The 15,817-nt window shown below is 58.6% G+C and overlaps 1 protein-coding gene across 1 annotated transcript in view; it reads left to right on the top strand.

The window, feature by feature from the left end:
- The first annotated feature begins 1,412 nt into the window (after window positions 1–1,412).
- FKBP9 (FKBP prolyl isomerase 9) overlaps window positions 1,413–15,817 on the top strand; it is a 45,087-nt gene continuing 30,682 nt past the window's right edge. The window contains exons 1-2 of the mRNA XM_054991343.1: window positions 1,413–1,743; window positions 15,369–15,514. Of these exons, the coding sequence (XP_054847318.1) occupies window positions 1,502–1,743; window positions 15,369–15,514 (388 nt within the window). The 5' untranslated portion in view covers window positions 1,413–1,501. The remainder of the gene's footprint in view (window positions 1,744–15,368; window positions 15,515–15,817) is intronic.

The following is a 15,817-nucleotide window of genomic DNA, read 5'->3' as shown; positions in this document are numbered from 1 at the left end:
GTGAGGCACTAATCTGTCTAGAAGAGTGGTACATAAGTGCAGTTATTATTATAATATTATGTTTTAAATGTTAGCTGCTTTGGAGGCCCTGCGAAGGCAGAAAGATGGGCTTTTAAAAATTGTAAATAAATAAATATTTTAAATGTGTTATTATAAGTTGTCATGAACTACAAGGAAGGGTGAGTTAAAATGTATTAATAAATATTTTTTTAAAGCCAGTGTTTTCAAAAACTGTGCATGTGTGTGGAGGAGGGACTAGGAGGCAATGCTGGGAAGGTCGAGAGATGAAATTCCCAAGAAATCCGTTATGTATTTATATGACACATACAGATAAAGGAGAAACAAACTCTCAAAACAATGACTACTTTTATGAGTCCAGCTGGCACATTCCATGCCTAGAAACTTTCTGCCTGGAAGCTCCTCATACATTTTAGCCTCATGGCTGGGGGAGGTTTATTTTTTGGTGTCTTCTGCCCCACTGGGGAGGGGGAGAGGCAACCCTTTAAACAGTGCAATCCTAAGGAGAGTTACTCCACTGTGTCTATCCCATTGAAGTCAAAGGGTTTAGATTGGAGTAATTCTCTTTAGGATTGCACTATAAGTCCTTCTCGCTGTGCTGCGCAACTATTTTTAAGGGCCTGGAGGTGCTGGGACAGCCTAGGTTTTTGGCTGTTCTCCTCAGGATTGGGCTGCAGCACACAACGCTTCTCCCACTGCCTGTCAGAGGCCATAGCAAGAGGGGGAAAGGGGGCCGCCTCAACTCTCCAAAGCCCCCTCCCGGTTCGAACGGTCGCCCTTCAACAGACAGACGGCGCGGGCCTGTCGCTCGTGGCGAACTCCGAGGCGCGCTCCGCCACCTCCCATGGAAGACATGGGCAGGACTCCTCTTTTGCTTGTTCGGCGTCTGGGCGTGGGCTGGGGGCCTGAAGAGAACAGAGGCCGCCTCGTCCCTCAGCCTTGAAAAGCGGCGCCACGTCGCAAGGCGAGGAGAGTCCCGGCCTGAGGAGAAATTCGGATGCGTGTTTTGTTTTTGCAGTTCCGCTTCCCCTCACCCCCTCCCTTCTCCTCTCATATAATTATCTTTGCCGCCTGAGTTACAGTGCAATCCTAAACAGAGTTATGCCAGTCTAAGCCCATCGAAACCAACGGGCTTAAACTAGGGTAACTCTACTTGGGGATTGCATGGTGAGTGTTCCAACTCGAAAGCGACACCGCGCCACAAAGAAAATGCGTAACTTTCTGGCCTGAAGGAGCTGCAGCTGCCGAGCCCTCCTCTTCCATCCGCGGGAAGGGAACCCTGGCTCGGCGCCTCCCTCCCTCGCTCTCCAGCCGGGCTCCTCCTCCATGCAAGCGGAGAAGCGGCCGGGCTTTCTCCTTCCCCTCCCCTTCTCCACGTTTGCAGCTTTGGGAAGCCGGGATTTGAACGGAAAGCCCCCCGGCCCTCTCCGCCTCCCGCCTTCCTCTTGGCGCCCGCTCCCTCCGTGCCACGGACAGGCCGAGAATGCCGCCCAGGCGGAGGAGGCAGCGCCGCTGCTGCTGGCCGCTGCTGGCTGCCCTGCTCGTGAGCTGCGTGGCCTGCCAGGCTCCGCCGGTGCCGGCCGCGGAGCCCCAGTGGGATGGGAAAGACGTGTTTGTCCGGAGGAGCTACGTGCCTGAGCAGTGCCCGCGCGTCGTGCGCTCCGGCGACTTCGTGCGCTACCATTACCACGGCACCTTCCCGGACGGCCGCAAGTTCGATTCCAGGTAGGGGGCAGGCACTGCTTGGATCCACTCTCGCCTCGGGTTTGCATCGCCTTGGGACATGTGTAGAAGATCCCAGGTGTAATTTCGGGCATGCGGAGGATCAGTGAAAGCCTGGGAGAGCAGCCGTCAGTACTAGGCTAGCCTTGCATTGGGCTCTTGTAAACACGCCCAGAGGGATGGTTTCTTTTATATCCAAAGGGATGGACGTGATGATATCCCATATCCTTGGAAACAATGGGAGAAGTCCAAGACCCATCCCTTGGGAAGGAATTTCCACATAGAGATTGCAGGTGGCCCTGCTGGTCCAAAGAAAACCCTAAAAACACGTCATTAGCACCAACCAAAATAACACTACAGTTATTTCGATTGGCCTTAAACATAGGTATGATCAGGGGTCATTTTGTAGAAAAAGAGCTGGAGGAACTCATTAGCATACCTCATTAGTATAACTGATTTGCATATGCCACACCCTGTGACATCACCTATCCTGGCTATTTCGGACCCAATCCTGGCCATTCAGGGCCTAAATTGGGCCCAAAATGGCAAAAGGGGGCTGAAAATGGCTGAAAAGGAGCCCAAAATGGTCAGGATCAGGCCACTGCTGAGTGGGAGAGTGATCCACCACCTGTCAGAGGCCCGATCTGGGCCGTTTTGGCCCCAATCCAGGCCCAAACGGGCCCAAAATGGCCGAGAGTCAGGTGGGCGGGGCCACCTGACATATGACCTCTTTGGGGAACTGCCAGAACTGTATTCCGGTGCATTCCCCCTTGAAATGAACCCTGGGTATGACACGACTCTAGTTTCTTAGCAGTGCCTACCAGTCAACGTCTACATGCAGGAGAGATGTGCAGAGGCTGCTCCCACCCCCAGCCCAGGGAGACCTGCTTGAACAGGAGGGTTGTTTTGTGTGTGTGGGAAGAGGGTTAAGGCAGAGATTGACCTGCGATGTTAATCACTAAAAGGATGATGCATTGCTGTCCTGGCAAAGAGGGGGTATTTTTAGATGTTTTCACACAATATGATATAGGTGTCTTTGCCTCTTCCTTTTTTGCATGTGAACGGATGCAGCTATGAATGCACAGCTCTTCAAAGATGCAGAGGAGTTAGCCGTGTTAGTCTGTGGTAGCAAAATCAAAAAGAGTCCAGTAGCACCTTTAAGACTAACCAATTTTAATGTAGCATAAGCTTTCGAGAATCAAGTTCTCTTCGTCAGATACCTGATACAGAGACTGGTCAAATACAGAAGAGGGGGAGAGAGAGGAGGCAATTAGGGGGAGGAAGGGGGAGGGTGCAATCAAAACATTCCTTTGCTAGTATATGTAAACATCTCCTTTTAGTGTGTGTATCAGTTGGCTTCAAAGGAGTTTGCCCTGTTAGTTTGTAGCAGCCAAACAGCTAGATCATCCAATTCCAATGCAGTATGGGCCTTCGATAACCACAGCTGTCCCTGCCAGATGCATCTGACAAAGAGATCTGTGGTTCCCAAAAGCCCACACCAGGTGCCACTGAGCTCCCTCAGACCCCACCTCTGTAAAGGAAATCTGTTACCTGTGGTAATGTGATAACCATTCATAGTCCCTATTCAGTCCCAGCTTGACTGAGTCAAATTTGCATATTAATTCCAGTTCAGCAGCCTCCCCTTGGATTTTGTTTTTGAAAGGTTTCTGTTGAACTACAGCGACCTTTAAGTCTTTGATGGAATGTCCTGGTAGATTGAAGTGTTCTCCCACTGGTTTCTGGACGTTTCCATTTCTAATGTCAGATTTGTGTCCATTTATTCTTTTGCGTAGAGGTTGGCTGGTTTGTCCAATGTACAGAGCAGAAGGACATTGTTGGCACATGAGGGCATATATCAGATTGGAGGATGAGCAGCTGTAAGAGCCAGAGACAGTGTAGTTGATGCCATTGGGTCCTGTAATTGTGTTCCCTGGATAGATATAGGAGCAGAGCTGGCATCTGGGTCTGTTGCAGGGCCTGGTACCTGTGCTGGTGACTCTGCTGGCCGATTCAAGGTTGTGAGTGAGACGTCATTTAAGGTTGGGGGGCTGTCTGTAGGCAAGGAAAGGTCTTCTACCCAGGGCTTCTGAGAGAGAGGTATCATTTTCCAGGATGGGTTGTAGCTCACTGATGATACGTTGGATGGGTTTGAGCTGGGAGCTATAGGTGACAACCAGTGGTGTTCTGTTGTTAGTTCCTTTAGGTTTGTCCTGGAGTAGACTGTTTCTGGGTACTAGTCTGGCCCTGTTGATTTGTTTCTTCACTTCATTTGGTGGGTACTGTATTTTTTTTTTAATAAAATACTTTATTGTTTTATTCTGTCACCGACATCACCCGTGTAGGGACCTCCAGGCAGTAGATACATAAATATTATTTCATACAATATTATTTCAAATTCACAATATGTGAATTTCATATTCACATATTCATTATTTCATATTCACAATTACTCCCTGTACAACTCATTCCACTTAGCCTTATAATTAAATTAACCTCTCAATTTCCCATTAACTGACTAATCATCCCAAATTGTTTAAATGTTTCTAAGTACCCCACCGGCCTGGGTTCTGAGACAAACATGAGGCGGATCCCTAATGGCCTGGCCTGGCCTGGCCTGGCCTGGCCTGGCCTGGCCTGGCCTGGCCTGGCCTGGCCTGGCCTGGCCTGGCCTGGCCTGGCCTGGCCTGGCCTGGCCTGGCCTGGCCTGGCCTGGCCTGGCCTGGCCTGGCCTGGCCTGGCCTGGCCTGGCCTGGCCTGGCCTGGCCTGGCCTGGCCTGGCCTGGCCTGGCCTGGCCTGGCCTGGCCTGGCCTGGCCTGGCCTGGCCTGGCCTGGCCTGGCCTGGCCTGGCCTGGCCTGGCCTGGCCTGGCCTGGCCTGGCCTGGCCTGGCCTGGCCTGGCCTGGCCTGGCCTGGCCTGGCCTGGCCTGGCCTGGCCTGGCCTGGCCTGGCCTGGCCTGGCCTGGCCTGGCCTGGCCTGGCCTGGCCTGGCCTGGCCTGGCCTGGCCTGGCCTGGCCTGGCCTGGCCTGGCCTGGCCTGGCCTGGCCTGGCCTGGCCTGGCCTGGCCTGGCCTGGCCTGGCCTGGCCTGGCCTGGCCTGGCCTGGCCTGGCCTGGCCTGGCCTGGCCTGGCCTGGCCTGGCCTGGCCTGGCCTGGCCTGGCCTGGCCTGGCCTGGCCTGGCCTGGCCTGGCCTGGCCTGGCCTGGCCTGGCCTGGCCTGGCCTGGCCTGGCCTGGCCTGGCCTGGCCTGGCCTGGCCTGGCCTGGCCTGGCCTGGCCTGGCCTGGCCTGGCCTGGCCTGGCCTGGCCTGGCCTGGCCTGGCCTGGCCTGGCCTGGCCTGGCCTGGCCTGGCCTGGCCTGGCCTGGCCTGGCCTGGCCTGGCCTGGCCTGGCCTGGCCTGGCCTGGCCTGGCCTGGCCTGGCCTGGCCTGGCCTGGCCTGGCCTGGCCTGGCCTGGCCTGGCCTGGCCTGGCCTGGCCTGGCCTGGCCTGGCCTGGCCTGGCCTGGCCTGGCCTGGCCTGGCCTGGCCTGGCCTGGCCTGGCCTGGCCTGGCCTGGCCTGGCCTGGCCTGGCCTGGCCTGGCCTGGCCTGGCCTGGCCTGGCCTGGCCTGGCCTGGCCTGGCCTGGCCTGGCCTGGCCTGGCCTGGCCTGGCCTGGCCTGGCCTGGCCTGGCCTGGCCTGGCCTGGCCTGGCCTGGCCTGGCCTGGCCTGGCCTGGCCTGGCCTGGCCTGGCCTGGCCTGGCCTGGCCTGGCCTGGCCTGGCCTGGCCTGGCCTGGCCTGGCCTGGCCTGGCCTGGCCTGGCCTGGCCTGGCCTGGCCTGGCCTGGCCTGGCCTGGCCTGGCCTGGCCTGGCCTGGCCTGGCCTGGCCTGGCCTGGCCTGGCCTGGCCTGGCCTGGCCTGGCCTGGCCTGGCCTGGCCTGGCCTGGCCTGGCCTGGCCTGGCCTGGCCTGGCCTGGCCTGGCCTGGCCTGGCCTGGCCTGGCCTGGCCTGGCCTGGCCTGGCCTGGCCTGGCCTGGCCTGGCCTGGCCTGGCCTGGCCTGGCCTGGCCTGGCCTGGCCTGGCCTGGCCTGGCCTGGCCTGGCCTGGCCTGGCCTGGCCTGGCCTGGCCTGGCCTGGCCTGGCCTGGCCTGGCCTGGCCTGGCCTGGCCTGGCCTGGCCTGGCCTGGCCTGGCCTGGCCTGGCCTGGCCTGGCCTGGCCTGGCCTGGCCTGGCCTGGCCTGGCCTGGCCTGGCCTGGCCTGGCCTGGCCTGGCCTGGCCTGGCCTGGCCTGGCCTGGCCTGGCCTGGCCTGGCCTGGCCTGGCCTGGCCTGGCCTGGCCTGGCCTGGCCTGGCCTGGCCTGGCCTGGCCTGGCCTGGCCTGGCCTGGCCTGGCCTGGCCTGGCCTGGCCTGGCCTGGCCTGGCCTGGCCTGGCCTGGCCTGGCCTGGCCTGGCCTGGCCTGGCCTGGCCTGGCCTGGCCTGGCCTGGCCTGGCCTGGCCTGGCCTGGCCTGGCCTGGCCTGGCCTGGCCTGGCCTGGCCTGGCCTGGCCTGGCCTGGCCTGGCCTGGCCTGGCCTGGCCTGGCCTGGCCTGGCCTGGCCTGGCCTGGCCTGGCCTGGCCTGGCCTGGCCTGGCCTGGCCTGGCCTGGCCTGGCCTGGCCTGGCCTGGCCTGGCCTGGCCTGGCCTGGCCTGGCCTGGCCTGGCCTGGCCTGGCCTGGCCTGGCCTGGCCTGGCCTGGCCTGGCCTGGCCTGGCCTGGCCTGGCCTGGCCTGGCCTGGCCTGGCCTGGCCTGGCCTGGCCTGGCCTGGCCTGGCCTGGCCTGGCCTGGCCTGGCCTGGCCTGGCCTGGCCTGGCCTGGCCTGGCCTGGCCTGGCCTGGCCTGGCCTGGCCTGGCCTGGCCTGGCCTGGCCTGGCCTGGCCTGGCCTGGCCTGGCCTGGCCTGGCCTGGCCTGGCCTGGCCTGGCCTGGCCTGGCCTGGCCTGGCCTGGCCTGGCCTGGCCTGGCCTGGCCTGGCCTGGCCTGGCCTGGCCTGGCCTGGCCTGGCCTGGCCTGGCCTGGCCTGGCCTGGCCTGGCCTGGCCTGGCCTGGCCTGGCCTGGCCTGGCCTGGCCTGGCCTGGCCTGGCCTGGCCTGGCCTGGCCTGGCCTGGCCTGGCCTGGCCTGGCCTGGCCTGGCCTGGCCTGGCCTGGCCTGGCCTGGCCTGGCCTGGCCTGGCCTGGCCTGGCCTGGCCTGGCCTGGCCTGGCCTGGCCTGGCCTGGCCTGGCCTGGCCTGGCCTGGCCTGGCCTGGCCTGGCCTGGCCTGGCCTGGCCTGGCCTGGCCTGGCCTGGCCTGGCCTGGCCTGGCCTGGCCTGGCCTGGCCTGGCCTGGCCTGGCCTGGCCTGGCCTGGCCTGGCCTGGCCTGGCCTGGCCTGGCCTGGCCTGGCCTGGCCTGGCCTGGCCTGGCCTGGCCTGGCCTGGCCTGGCCTGGCCTGGCCTGGCCTGGCCTGGCCTGGCCTGGCCTGGCCTGGCCTGGCCTCATGTTTGTCTCAGAACCCAGGCCGGTGGGGTACGTAGAAACATTTAAACAATTTGGGATGATTAGTCAGTTAATGGGACATTGAGAGGTTAAGTGAGGGATCCGCGTCATGTGTGGCTCGGAACGAAGGCTCCATCCACTCCTTGTCGAGCAGGCGGTCCTCTGGGGCCTCTTCGTTCCGGTATGGGGACCCGTCCTGGTCTGGCCTGTCCTGGCCTGTAGAACCTCTCTAGCACCGTCCAGATCATTTTCTGGACATCTAAGTGGCCCGCCCCTGCATGTTCGTGGGCGGCCCGGAGCACCTGTCCCCGGAAGGTGTCTGGGACCAGGAGTTGGTGAACCTCCCCGTTACCCCTGGCTTCCCGAGCCAGACTATACCTCAGTCCTTTCAGTGAGGTATCCGCCTCATGTGTGGCTTGGAATCAAGGGTCCATCCGCCCCTCGTCGAGTAGGCGAGGGGCCTCTGGGGCCTCTTCGTCCCGGTATTTGGACCCGTCCTGGCCTGGCCTGGCCTGGCCTGGTCTGGCCTGGCCTGGCCTGGCCTCGCCTCGCCTCGCCTCTTGCAGTGAGGGATCCGCCTCATGTGTGGCTCGGAACGAAGGCCCCATCCACTCCTTGTCGAGCAGGCGGTCCTCTGGGGCCTCTTCGTCTCGGTATGGGAACCCGTCCTCGTCTGGCCTGGCCTGGCCTGTAGAACCTCTCTAGCACCGTCCAGATCATTTTCTGGACGCCTAAGTGGCCCGCCCCTGCATGTTCGTGGGCGGCCCGGAGCACCTGTCCCCGGAAGGTGTCTGGGACCAGGAGTTGGTGAACCTCCCCGTTACCCCTGGCTTTCCGAGCCAGACTATACCTCAGTCCTTTCAGTGAGGTATCCGCCTCATGTGTGGCTTGGAATCAAGGGTCCATCCGCCCCTCGTCGAGTAGGCGAGGGGCCTCTGGGGCCTCTTCGTCCCGGTATTTGGACCCGTCCTGGCCTGGCCTGGCCTGGTCTGGCCTGGCCTGGCCTCGCCTCGCCTCTTGCAGTGAGGGATCCGCCTCATGTGTGGCTCGGAACGAAGGCCCCATCCACTCCTTGTCGAGCAGGCGGTCCTCTGGGGCCTCTTCGTTCCGGTATGGGGACCCGTCCTGGTCTGGCTTGTCCTGGCCTGTAGAACCTCTCTAGCACCGTCCAGATCATTTTCTGGACGTCTAAGTGGCCCGCCCCTGCATGTTCGTGGGCGGCCCGGAGCACCTGTCCCCGGAAGGTGTCTGGGACCAGGAGTTGGTGAACCTCCCCGTTACCCCTGGCTTCCCGAGCCAGACTATACCTCAGTCCTTTCAGTGAGGTATCCGCCTCATGTGTGGCTTGGAATCAAGGGTCCATCCGCCCCTTGTCGAGTAGGTGGTCCTCTGGGGCTTCTTCGTCCCGGTATTTGGACCCGTCCTGGTCTGGCCTGGCCTGGCCTGTAGAACCTCTCTAGCACCGTCCAGATCATTTTCTGGACTTCTAAGTGGCCCGCCTCTGCATGTTCGTGGGCGGCCAGGAGCACCTGTCCCCGGAAGGTGTCTGGGACCAGGAGTTGGTGAACCTCCCCGTTACCCCTGGCTTCCCGAGCCAGACTATACCTCAGTCCTTTCAGTGAGGTATCCGCCTCATGTGTGGCTTGGAATCAAGGGTCCATCCGCCCCTCGTCGAGTAGGTGGTCCTCTGGGGCCTCTTCGTCCCGGTATTTGGACCCGTCCTGGTCTGGCTTGGCCTGGCCTGTAGAACCTCTCTAGCACCGTCCAGATCATTTTCTGGACTTCTAAGTGGCCCGCCTCTGCATGTTCGTGGGCGGCCAGGAGCACCTGTCCCCGGAAGGTGTCTGGGACCAGGAGTTGGTGAACCTCTCCATTACCCCTGGCGTCCCGAGCCATACTATACCTCAGTTCTTGCAGTGAGGTATCCACCTCATGTGTGGCTTGGAACCAAGGGTCCATCCGCCCCTCGTCGAGTAGGCGAGGGGCCTCTGGGGCCTCTTCGTCTCGGTATGGGGACCCGTCCTCGTCTGGCCTGGCCTGGCCTGTAGAACCTCTCTAGCACCGTCCAGATCATTTTCTGGACGCCTAAGTGGCCCGCCCCTGCATGTTCGTGGGCGGCCAGGAGCACCTGTCCCCGGAAGGTGTCTGGGACCAGGAGTTGGTGAACCTCCCCGTTACCCCTGGCTTCCCGAGCCAGACTATACCTCAGTCCTTTCAGTGAGGTATCCGCCTCATGTGTGGCTTGGAATCAAGGGTCCATCCGCCCCTCGTCGAGTAGGCGAGGGGCCTCTGGGGCCTCTTCGTCCCGGTATTTGGGCCCGTCCTGGTCTGGCCTGGCCTGGCCTGGCCTGGCCTGGCCTGTAGAACCTCTCTATCACCGTCCAGATCATTTTCTGGATGCCTAAGTGGCCTGCCCCTGCATGTTCGTGGGCGGGTGAACCTCCCCGTTACCCCTGGCCTCCTGAGCCAGACTGTACCTCAGTCCTTGCAGTGAGGGATCCACCTCATGTGTGGCTCGTAACCAAGTGTCCATCCGCCCGTCGTCAAGTAGGCGATCCTCTGGGGCCTCTTCGTCCTGGTATGGGGACCCGTCTGAGCTCCCTTCAGCCCCCTCCTCCTTTCCCCACAAGGCGACTTCCCGGTCCAGGGCCTCTCTCACCAAGGTGGAGAAGCCTGGGGCATCTCGCCTGAGCAGGACGGGGTAGGGCAACTCGGCCCCCCGGGCAACGTCCACTTCGTGCCGGATGCCTTGATATTCTAGGGTGATGCCCACAACTCGCCACCTGTGTGCATGCCGGTACACGCAGGCCACCTGAGTCCACCTCTGGATGGGTAAGTCTGCGGGCAGCGCGTGGGTCCTCACTATGGAGATGTCCCGGTGCAGACTCACACTGGCAGCAGGCAAGGGATAACTCCCAAGTTGTCCGAGCAGGGCAGCACCCAGTTCCAAGGTTCAGGCACCAATTGGGCACACTCACAGTTTTGAGTCCAAAGGAGGATTCCAGAAACACATCCACAGGAACAGGCCAAGGTCAGTGACAAGAGAATCAGTTCCAAACACAGCAGCAAGGTCAGTAGTAAGCGGATTCGTTGCTTCCACGCAGCCACTCCCTCTTTGGCTGCTTTTAACCCTCACAGTGCTCAGCTGCCTGTGCTACAGCAAGCACCTGCCGGCTGTCTCAGTCCTGCTCCTGCAAGCACTCATCATCACTAATGATGCTGGGCCGGTTCTGTGCTGCTAGCCTGGCACTGCGCCTTCTGGCTTGGAGGGCTCTTCTAGCCCTCCTCTGGCAGCGCTCCCGAGGCTCTGGTGATGAAGGGGGAGAGCTGACCTGCACCTGGCTTTCTGTTGCCAGCCCAGGGCTGGGAAGCTTAGGAACCGATGTGCTGGGACCTGGCTGTGGATCAATATCTGAGCCTTCAGGGCCTCCCTCCTCCTGCAGTGCCTCTGCCACTGGCTGTGGATCTGGGTCAGGTTCACCAGCTGCCTCTTCCTCAGAAGAGTCCTCTGAGTCTCTCTGCTCCGCTGGGCCAGGTTGGTCCATGACAGGAGATTGTACTGCCTTCGTCTAGGAGGGCCCTCAATTTCCGACCCCCCAGCCTGACCTCCGTGAGCGGTGCGGTGGTGCACGTGGGTCCTCCCTCCGTGGGCATAGCCACCTCCCACCCCGAATCGCACTCCATTAAGGGGCACTCCCTCTGGGCTTGTTTTGCAGGGTTCAGGCCCGGACCTCAGGCAGCACAATCTGTAGCATCCGCTCTGCTACTACCTTCTCCATCAGGGCCACTTCCCTGGGGTTTGCGGGCTCAAGCCACCTAGTGGTGAGTTCTGACAGTTCCTCGGCCACTAGTCGGGGCCTGTCTCCCTTCTTCCATGCCCTGGCCTGGAACTTCTGCTGGAAGGTTTCTGACGTTATCTTATAGCGGTCCAGGATGGTGGCCTTAAGGGTGTCATAGTTGGCCGCCTGCGCCCAAGTCAGCGCCCGGAGGGCGGCCTGGGCCCCTTCGGTGAGATAGGGACCTATGATGTAGGGCCACTGGGCCACTGGGCCATCTCGGCTGTCCTTTCAAAAATCTCTAAATAGTCCTCCGCATCTTTCTCTGGACCTAGTTTGGTCAGAGTGAGGGGAGGGGGCTTCGGGCTCCCTCCGGTGGTGGAGGTCATCCCGGCCCCTTGGTAGCTTCCCAAGACCAACAGAGGTCTCTCACAATGGAGGTCTGGGCCTCCTGCTGCTGGGTCACCACATCACGCATTAAACGCTCCTGGCGCTCTGCCAGCCATTGCCCAAACTGGGCCAGATCCATGGTGCCGGCGCCAGGGCTGGCAGGGTTGGTGGGATCCATGGCTGCTGGCACTGCGGTCTCCCTTACTCCTGCCGCAGGCGGTAGGAATTTATTGGGGGCTAGCTGCGTGCAGCGCAGGGTCCACCCAGTTGGGGTGGACAGACATGGCAATGGGCGGGCCTCAGTCCCCGTACGGGTTTCCACCAGTTTGTGGGACTTGCCAGTGAGGGCGTCTGGGCCAGAGGGGGGTGCTGTGGCCAGGGTTGCCTCCCTGCTCGCCTGCCCGGCTGGAGGGCTCTGGGGGGTTCCCTTTAAGGCCTTGGAGGGTGGAGGAGCCCCTCCCACTCACCGCAGCTGGCCTCCAAAAAGGGGAGGGGGGTTAGCCGCACCCTTGTCCCTCTCCCTCTAATTCCCCTCCGTTCCCCTCCTTCCGCTCTCCCCCCCCCTTCGTATCCCCATGCAATCCCACTCCACGTCTCTATTCTCTCCTTCTTTCTCTATCACTTAGTATTCCCTCTGCTCGCTTTCCCTGTCATTTCTCTCTCTCTACCTGGCCTGGCCTGGTAAAAGATGGTAAGTTGGTAAATTTGGTAAATTGGTAAAAGATGAAGTTCTATACCAAAGAGAAAGATCAATCACATGGTACTGGAAGGAAATAGAGTTGGGAAACATTGACTGCTATGATAGGCAGAGAATAAGGCAGAGAATAAGACCACACGGCATGACTAGGTACTCGAATTGTTCTAGGGGCATGTTAAAGGCAGTCTTCCACTCATCTCCTTCTCTTATTCTTACTTGGAAGTAGGCATCTTTCAAGTCTAACTTCGAGAAAATTTTTCCTTGAGCCACTACGCTGAGTAGGTCTCTAATTAAGGGGAGTGGGTAGGCACAGTCTTAATCCTCCGTCTTTCTTTTTTATGAAAAGTACGGGGGCGGCATGCGGGGAGCTAGCTGGCCTAATGAAACCTCGCTCCAAATTTTTCTCTATGAACTTTCTCAGCTCCTGGTGTTCAGCCAGGCTCATAGAGTAGAGTTTGCCTTTAGGTAGTTTTTCTCCGGGAATTAGTTCGATAGCACAGTCAGTGTTGCAGTGTGTGTGTGGGCAAGTTCATCTGCCTCTTTTTTGCTGAACGCTAGGCAGAGATCCCTGTACTCCAGGGGGATGGCCCTCTCTTCCTCCTCGGCCAGTAAGACGACATCTAGGAGGGAGGGAGCCGCCCCACCCCACTCCTTCGTCCACGCACGCGCACTGCACTGACTTCCTTTGAACACAACTCCCTCCGACCATTTGATATAGGGGTCGTGATCCCCTAGCCAGCGGCTCCCCAATATTAGAGGGTATTTAGCTGCATTACTGACTATGTAGGGGCGGGCTTCCCAGTGCTTTCCCATTCCGGTTGGTACCGGTTTGGTTTCAAAGGGGGCAGGACTCATGTTTGACCCATCCATTTGTTCAAAAACGATGGGGTCCTCTAACTCTTGGGTCTTCAAGCCCAGTCCATTTACCAAGGCTGGTGATATGATATCTTGGGAGCACCCGGAGTCTATGAGGGCTTGTACCCGCCCACAAGTCCCTCTTTTCGGATTTACAAGAACTACCGGCATGAATAATATGGCCCCCCTTTCTCTCACCTCGGAAGGGGTGGACTGTTTGGTGACCTGCCGCTGGGGCCCTTTTACAGCAAGTCCTCCGTGTTTCCCTACTGTGCGGACACCTCACCTTCTTGGGGGGAATAATTATGTTCACCCGGTAGTTCTTCTGCCTTCAATCCGGTATCTGGCTTCCCACGCCGGGGTGGTGGCTTGTGTTCTGCCTTTGGGGCTCGCAGTGCTGGTGTGGGTCGTGTTGCTGCTCTGTTCGGAGGGGCCTTGAGGGGACATTGTGCAGCGAAATGTCTGCTATTTCCACATTGTAGGCAGAGGCCCTGCCTCCAACGAGTATCTCTCATTTCCCGGCTGGGTCCAGGTCCACCTGGTGTCGCTCGGCCGCAAGTAGACAAACCGGAAGTCTGTCTGGCTCCCGCGAGTTGGTGCTGCTTCACTAGGCAGACTACCTGGGTGCGGTTTTTTACCTCACACGGCAGTTGAATCCAGCCTAGGAGGGTGGACGGGTCATCTTGCATCAGGGCCTGATCCAGTAGTTCAGGATTTAATCCGTTTCAAATCTTGGGAGTACAGTCCCAAGCCCCTGATCCCCGGGGGTTGTGGCAGTCTGCGGGTGCTGTCTGTCCATCCCTGAGTAAGGCCGGTTACCGCTAGCATACCATACCACATTATTTGAACTTGTTCCATGAGAACATCTAGATGGACCCCCTTGTGTTGCACCCCGCCTTGCGGTGGTCCCCAACTCATTCCGGGCGGCACGTGGGGGCCAGCTGTCTCACTCCCCTGCACCTCCACATAGCACCCAGCCATCTCGTCCCACCAGAGATCGGGAAGGTCGCTGAGCACGGCCGTGTGAAGCGCCGCTGTAGACGTATGGAGGGACTCCCAGGCATAATCCTCCCCCATTTCCCGCCCCGATGAGGTTTCAGGGATGGCGGGTAGTGGGGGTCCAGGCTGCTGCTGAGTCCCGTCCCTGCAGAGTAGCGTGCAAACAGAGTCCCTCTGCGCCGCTCCTTCTCCTCGCGTGGCCTAGGGGCCTATTGTCTTGGGGTAGGTAAGGATGTCCACGAAGATGTGAAGCCCCGCTCCTGGGGATCGCACCTAGGTTGGCCCATGACCTTCCGCCCAGTGGTATCGGGTCTAGAGACCCCGGTGGTTGGTTGGAAAGGCCTTCCATCTCCTCTCCCAGGTCGTACGACTCTATCGGTGTAAATCCGGTAGCCATCTCTCTGGGGGGTAGGTTGAAGGGAGAAGGATGATTCTCAACAATATGTCAGTTTATGGAGAACAGGATACGTTGGAGCCGACTCCCCCCTTGCAGCAAGAAATCCAAGCTCTCTTGAGTCAAGGTTTTTAATGAGAAATCATAACTACAGTGTATATATGTCCATAGGTTACACAGAAGCAATTAAAAGCGCCTGGCTGTACACAAGGCTCTTGTTGAGAATGACGTATGGAATGCTTGCTACAAAGTGTCAGTCCCTCTCTGTAAGCCCCCACCCTTGGTGCCCGACCCGCTGGGCATAGTCAGTGGGAGAGTAGGAAGGAGCTGTCCCAAGGCCGCTGTGGTGAGCCACCTTAGATGAAAGTGAGTCTTCCCATGAGCTGGACAGCTTATGTGAAAAACTACACACACACACAGAAGATGATTGCAAAGTTCACAAAGATGGAGGGACTGTAGGCAACAGACCTGACATGTGTGCATTGCCCTCTGGCAAAATCCCAGAAGCCTCTATGGAGAATGTGCATCTTCCTATGAGTTAGATTTGTACCACATTACACCAGATGAGTAGCTGTCTTTAATCAGTATCACAAGTGATACTTAAATCAGTTTTCTTGAGTGGTTGCCTGACGGTTTTTTTTTAACTCCCAGCTTTCTGTAAAAAGACATCCAAGGCAGCCAACGCTCATTTTTTTAAAAAGCAAACTGAGAGATGTGTACCTCTAGAAAGCAAATGGGAAAAAGCTACGTAACTACAATTTTTTAAAAAAAATTAATGTGAGAGGGAGAGCAGAGTCATGCAGAGTATTCCAAATGCAGCCGCACAAAACGGAGCAATGGCCACTAGCTTAGATGGCTTTAAATAGTTCAGTCGAAATCATGGACGATAGGTCTGTCAGAAGTAGTTAGCCATGACGATGGTTGGAGATGGAGCAAGATTTTCAACCTGCCAATGAAATATTTGAAATAAAGATTAAATGGATTACAAATGATCTACTAACTAATCTTTTTTTTTCCTCCGCTTAGCTATGACAGGGGTTCCACATTCAATGTATTTGTGGGGAAAGGCCAGCTGATTGCAGGAATGGACACCGCTCTGGTGGGCATGTGTGTGAATGAAAGACGATTGGTGAAAATTCCACCTCATCTTGGCTATGGGAGTGAAGGTGTTTGTAAGTACTGTGCAGAGTGTATAAAGGATGACTACAAATGGTGAACTTAGTTTGGTTCCTACAGAGCCGGATCCTGTGGTTCCATTCTGCTAGTGGTGGTACTTTTCACTAGTAGGAGAGTCTGTAGTGTCCGGGGAAAGCTCCTTTATTTTACTTATTTAGGTATTTTTACCCTGCTTTTCTTCCCATGGAGGACTCACAGTGGCTTACTTAATGTGCTTTAAACAAACAAATAGCAAAACAGAAAGTGCCGTGGGTCCCCTGGGCCAGATCATTCAAGGCCATGGGCTGCGAACTAAGGGC

This window comes from Eublepharis macularius, chromosome 11 (assembly GCF_028583425.1).
Source record: "Eublepharis macularius isolate TG4126 chromosome 11, MPM_Emac_v1.0, whole genome shotgun sequence".
In the NCBI taxonomy this organism is placed as follows: Eukaryota; Metazoa; Chordata; class Lepidosauria; order Squamata; family Eublepharidae; genus Eublepharis; species Eublepharis macularius.
This window is presented reverse-complemented; position numbering and strand designations above follow the sequence as displayed.